Below are 6,019 nucleotides of genomic sequence, written 5' to 3'. Positions count from 1 at the left end.
TGACACCCTGTCTCCCTTTGCCTCCTGGATGGGGCACTGCCTCATCTTTCCTTAAGTGTCCTGCATTCCTGCCCTATTATGACTGACTACACTTTTCTTTGGAGAGACACTGTCTGTTGTGATATAGGTTGACTGTAATTTTGACCTGCCTTGTGCACCAAGTCAGGGGTAATAAGAGAAGCCAGGGCTGTGGCATGAAGTCACCCTTTCAGCTGGTGACACACAGATAAATTCCAGAGAAACTTAAAATTAAATCAGAGTGTAGATTTCAAATATTGTAGAGCATATAAACCAGAGACAGTGTTGGATGTAGACTTAATCCTAGGGGTGCACACACACACATGAAATTAAATGTGTTTCATTTGTGGTAAGTTATGATGTGAAACAGAAACCAAATATAAACATAGCCAATTGTAATTATACATCTTACATATGATTATGTGATGTGAGCAGGGACACTTTCCAACAAGATACCCCCAAAAGACCATCACGGTTTAGACGCTGTGTCTCTTAACAGCTCACTTGTGACAATGTTTTGGAGGACAAATGATTGGTTTATAGCCATAACCTAGCCAGTGCATTAATCTCTGGTGGGATTAACTGGGAGAAAATGGGGGCAGTTGGGCTGTGGCTGGAGGAAGCTGATCTTTGGGGTGTGAATATGGGTGTAGAGTTTGTATCTGCAAGTGGCCATCTCTCTCTCTGCTTTCTGGTAATGTGAGCCTCTTCCCTCTGCCACATGCTTCTGCCATGATGTTCAGTCTCAACTTGGAGGTGCTGTCTCTGGATTGAGGCCTCTGAAACCAAGCCACCCAAATAAACATTTCCTCCTCTGTAGTTTGCCGCAGTCTGGCTGGGCACAGTTCAGGAGCCACCTGTCAAAAGAAACTAACTTTATTTTTAGAACTACAAACGCCAAACAAAACAGCTCCTCAGGAAAAAACCCTCAGAGCCCAACTGCCACCATTGGCTTCCCACAAGCCTCTCACCCACACCAGCCTCACCACCTCCCACAATCCTCCTGCTCTTGAGGCCGATTGGCTGGGTCACGTGGGCGGAGCCAAAGAAGTCCCCCAATGAGCAGCTCCGTGGTCTGAAAGAACAGGGAAACAGCCCAATGAACATCACCGCAGAGGAGCCAATCAGCTAGATGTTGCTGGGGCCGCTGTGAGCCAATCATCAGCTTTGCAGTCTGAAGGGCGGGGAAACAGCCCAATGAGCATCACCACAGAGAAGCCAAACACCTAGATGTTGCTGGGGCCTCTGTGAGCCAATCATCAGCCGGCAGCTGGAAGTTTGCTGGCAGCTGGAAGATTGCTGGGGCCCCTTTGGCTGTGGCTCTCAACTGTAATTGTTGTCCTTGGTCTTTTAGTTACAGCACCATAAAGCTGACTAAAACAAAGAGACCGAAAAAACAGAAATGCAATTGTCTAACCGCCACCCATTATTAAGTGGGTGGAGATTTTGGAAGGTGATCACATACTGCTTTCTGATTGGATGCTGATCAATCAGAGAGAGGTGGGGGCGTGGCCAGAGAGGCCCTAAACGCTTCTGCAGAGCCAGAAGAGAAGCACAAGTGTCTTGCAGCCTAAGGAGACACATCCTGACCTACTGAAGCTCAGAGCACCTGCACACCTGGCCAGATCCCGTAAGTCTGTCACTGGCCTAAGGACCAGCGCCTTCCCTCCTCACCTGTGTGGATTCAAAAACAATTTTGTTCCTGTCTTTTCTCCTGAAGCAACTTAGGACTTCAATTTTGCTTCTCAGTGTGGTTTTGCCTTTATGCTAAATATTAGGATTTTCATTTTGGTTTATGTCACTTTAAAATTTCCTTTTTTAAAAAATGTTTTTGGTGCCCAGTATTGAACTCAGGAGCACTTTACCACTGAGCCACATCCCCAGCCCTGTTTTGTATTTTATTTAGAGACAGAGTCTCACTGAGTTGCTTAGCACCTGCTCTTTCTGAGGCTGGCTTTGATCCCTTGATCCTCCTGTGTCAGTCTCCAGAGCCTATGGAATTATAAGTGTAGGCTCCCTCACCCAACTTCTATTCATTTGTTTGTTTTTTTTTTGTTTTTTAAGGATTATATGGACAATATAATTTATTTATTTACCTATTTATTTATTTGGTGGTATGGTATGGTGATTGAACCCAGGGCCTTGTATATTCGAGGCAAGCACTCTAATTACAGAGGTATATCCCCAGGTCACCATTTATTAATTTTTATGTTCTGCTGAGGATCAAGCCCAGTTCAAGCCCCAGCTACTTTTTTTTTTCACCAAGGAGATTGGATTTCTATTTCATTCTAATTGATTGCAATTCTATTTTCTGATGATGGAAATATTTATATTGTGTGCCTATAAATTATACTCTTTTGCTGGGCTGGTGGCACACACCAATAATCCCGCCAACACAAAAGGTTGAGGAGGCTGGAGGACTAGAATTCAAAGCCAGCCTCAGAACACAAAATGCTACACAAATCAGTATGACCCTGTCTCCATCTCAAATACAAAATAGGCTTAGGAAAGTGACTCAGTGGTTGAGTGTCCTAAATTCAGTCACCAATATTGGCCCCTAAAAGACTATAATGTATGGCCTATGTTGTTTTGTAATTTATAATTTGTTTAAACAATTTAAACCAAAAGCTCCAAATGATCTCATGGAATAGTTCATAGATTCTTCTCTGATCTGTTTGTTCTCTTCAACATCCCCCTAAGATGGCAGAATCTCACATGTGTAACAGATATCCATGTTGTAATTTCCAAGTGTTTTATAATATGGCCACAAGCTTTATAAATGTTCATTTAAAAAAAAATTAAAATGAATGTCACCCATATAAGGGCAAGTCCATTTTCAGCCATATAGTTGTTGAATCTAGGAGCCTACTGTTTAGGTCACATGACACTCCAATTTCCCTTTTAGAAGGACAACCTAATAATCCAAAGCTTTCACGCATAAGAGTGAGGTGTGTTTATAGACTTCCCCGTACCCCCTTCCCAGAGGCTGGCAATGGATGGGATAGTGGCCTTTTCTCTGGACCATATTCCAGGATCTTTCTTCTTTCAGACTCCCAAGGATGAGCGTCCAGTCTCCACCCACGCTGCTGGAGCTGGCAGGGTGCAGCCTGCTGAGCGACAAGTCCAGGGCCGTCCTGAATCTGGAGGACCTTCCCATAGAGCTCTTCCCACCACTCTTTGTGGAGGCCTTCAGCAGGGGACACACTGAGGTCCTGAAGAAAATGGTGCAGGCCTGGCCCTTCACCCGCCTGCCCCTGGGGGCCCTGATGAGGAAGCCACAGCTTGAGATGATCCGAGTGGCCCTGGAAGGCCTGGACATGCTGCTTGCACAGCAGGATCACCCCAGGTGAGGGTGACCCAGGTGGCCTGGAAGGGAGCACTCTCGGGGCCAGGGAAGGAATGGGTATAGGCAGGGAGAGTGGGTGCTGAATTGTGCACCACAGGCTTCCTGTGCTGCCAGCAATGAGGGGTGGAGAGGCCTTGGCCATGCTGAGCCCCATCTGGGAAAGGCTTCCAGATGTGGAGGTGCTTGTGGCAGCTGTGGTGACCCATGGAGGAGGAGGCTGTACCTGCCCCTGCCTCAGTCTGTACAAGTGGGGGCACCAGGCTGGATGGGAGGGAAGTGGATGGAGAAAAGTGAGACAGAAGGAAGAGGTGGAGCAGGGGGCAGCAGCTGAGAGGGGTAGGTTGGGGCCTCAGGGCTGAGACTCTGCTGTCGTCTCCACAGGAGGTGGAAACTGCAGGTGCTGGATTTGCGGAATGTTCCCCAGAACTTCTGGAGGATGTGGTCTGGAGCCGTGGTTGACGCCTGCTCACCAGAAGACATTAAGAAGAATCGAACATTGAAACTTGGTCCAGCAATGGCAGCTAAGCAACCCTTCAAGGTTTTCATGGACTTGAGCCTCAGAAAAAGACCCCTGGATGAATTCCTGACCCACTTGTTCCTGTGGGTCACACAGAGAAGGGACAGGCTGCACCTGTGTTGCAATAGTCTGAAGATCTTTGGGAAACCCACCAGCCACACCAGGAAGGTCCTGAGACTGCTGCAGCTGGACTCTATCCAGAAGGTGGAAGTGCACTGCACCTGGGCGGCCTCCAGTTTGGCTGCTTTTGCTCCTTTCTTGGGCCAGATGAGGAACCTGAGGAAGCTGCTTGTCTCCCAGGTCTATGTGCCTGCCTACACCTCCCAAGAGGAGCAGGAGCAGCTGCTTGCCCAGCTCAATTTGCAGTTCCTCAGGATGGACTGCCTGCGGAAGTTCTGTGCCAATGCTATCTTCCTCCTCAAGGGCCATCTGGAACAGGTGCTGAGGTGAGTAAGACGGAGGAGAGCACCCTCTGCAGACCAGTTACAGGAAATTTGCACCTACCAGCCACTGAAACTCTCATGGTTAATAAGACACTGGGATTTCAATAACCTATCCTTTTGTTCCTATTTGATCCTGAAGCTAGATCACATAATGTGCATTGGAGCAGACTCCTAAAGGAGGGTCCATAGCCTGGGAAGTGCCACCATGCTGGGAATCCAGTTGGGAGGGACAGGAGCTAGGGATGGGATTGATGTTTCCTCCATGGGAGGCCTGTTCAAATAAGGTGGTGGAAAGTGGGTAGAGAAGAGTGCTTGGAAGGAGGGAAGCCCCCACACTTACACCTGTCAACAGAAAAGCTCTGTGATCCCCAGCTGGGAGCAGAGGTCCTGCCTCCATACCCACCTGGGAAAGGCTGTTCTGAACTCCAGGTAGTGATCCTGGGTGTAAGGGTCAGGAGCAGGGGTGGAAATCTTGCTGAGAATATAGTATGTGAGCCTCTCAGAGGGTTAACCCCAGGGGATTTTGTTACATCCTGCCCAAATTTTTCCTTCATACATGACTCCCCATGACCTCCTGTGGCCAGACCTGTGACTTTCTGCTTGGCAGTGAGGAGGGGACACAGAGATGTGGACTCATCTTTTCACAGGAGATGTGGTGAAAGGCTCACCCTGACATGGGGTGATGTGAATCACCAGATTCTGCAAAAGGCAGCATTCTAAGTGTGGACCATTGTCAGATCACCAGGGTGACTTTGGGTTTGGGCCAATTTGTCTTCTCCCTGCTTGACATTGCTCCTCAGTATTAACTTTCTGGTTTTTCCTTAGGCACCTGAAGACCCCCCTGGAGACCCTCTCAATAACCAACTGCCCACTGTCAGATTCTGACTGGAATTTTCTTTCCCGATATCCAAACGCCAGACAGCTCAGACACCTGGAACTGAGGGGCACAAAACTGACCGATTTCAGTCTGGAGCCCCTCCAAATCCTGCTGGAGAGCACTGCAACCACCCTGAACAGCCTGGACCTGGAAGATTGTGGGATCACTGACTCCCACCTCCAGACTCTCCTGCCTGCCCTGAGCCGCTGCTCCCAGCTTGTGATCTTGAGCTTCCATGGGAACTGCCTCTCTATGTCAACCCTGAGGAACCTGCTGCTTCACACTGCCAGGCTGAGCCAGTTGAGCATAGAGCTGTACCCTACCCCTCTGGAGAGCTATGATGCCTGGGGTACCATCCACCCAGGGAGATGTTCCCAACTCTGTGCTGAGCTGACAGCAATAGTGAGGGACTTTAGGCAGCCAAACATCCTTGTGTTCTGTACTGTCCCCTGTCGCCGTTGTGGCTACAAGTTCATGTATAACCAGGGCCTCACTCACTGCTCCTGTCCAACACCTGCCTAGTTGGGTGTGTTTCAAAAGTGTACCTCTAGGCAATTGGAGTTATAACCAGGATGTAAGGTCACCTTAGAGGGAATACAGAGCCCACCATTTCAGACATTGCCTAAAGTGTGGTTGCGGAAAGGAAACTACAGCAGGGGGCTCCATTGGAGGGAAGCCCTCTGAGGTTAGGACTTTCAGGACATGTGTCTTTATAGAGACATACATAGGGACCTGGATTTCTAGAATGGGATTTAGGCTTGATGGGCACAGAAAGAAGCTATTGTGTTTCATGGCTGGTCCATAAATAGTCAGAAATG

General features: G+C 48.5%; 1 protein-coding gene across 1 annotated transcript; it reads left to right on the top strand.

Annotated features, from left to right (window-relative positions):
• Positions 1 to 3,077: 3,077 nt before the first annotated feature.
• LOC110597079 (PRAME family member 12-like) lies at positions 3,078 to 5,723 on the top strand. The gene is made up of 3 exons (XM_078027780.1): positions 3,078 to 3,364; positions 3,746 to 4,327; positions 5,150 to 5,723. Exons 1-3 carry the CDS (start codon positions 3,078 to 3,080, stop codon positions 5,721 to 5,723), a joined length of 1,443 nt encoding a protein of 480 aa, XP_077883906.1.
• Positions 5,724 to 6,019: the final 296 nt, after the last annotated feature.

Source organism: Ictidomys tridecemlineatus, chromosome 11, assembly GCF_052094955.1.
Source record: "Ictidomys tridecemlineatus isolate mIctTri1 chromosome 11, mIctTri1.hap1, whole genome shotgun sequence".
In the NCBI taxonomy this organism is placed as follows: Eukaryota; Metazoa; Chordata; class Mammalia; order Rodentia; family Sciuridae; genus Ictidomys; species Ictidomys tridecemlineatus.
Note: the sequence above shows the minus strand (reverse complement) of the source record. Positions and strands in the feature narration are given on the sequence as shown.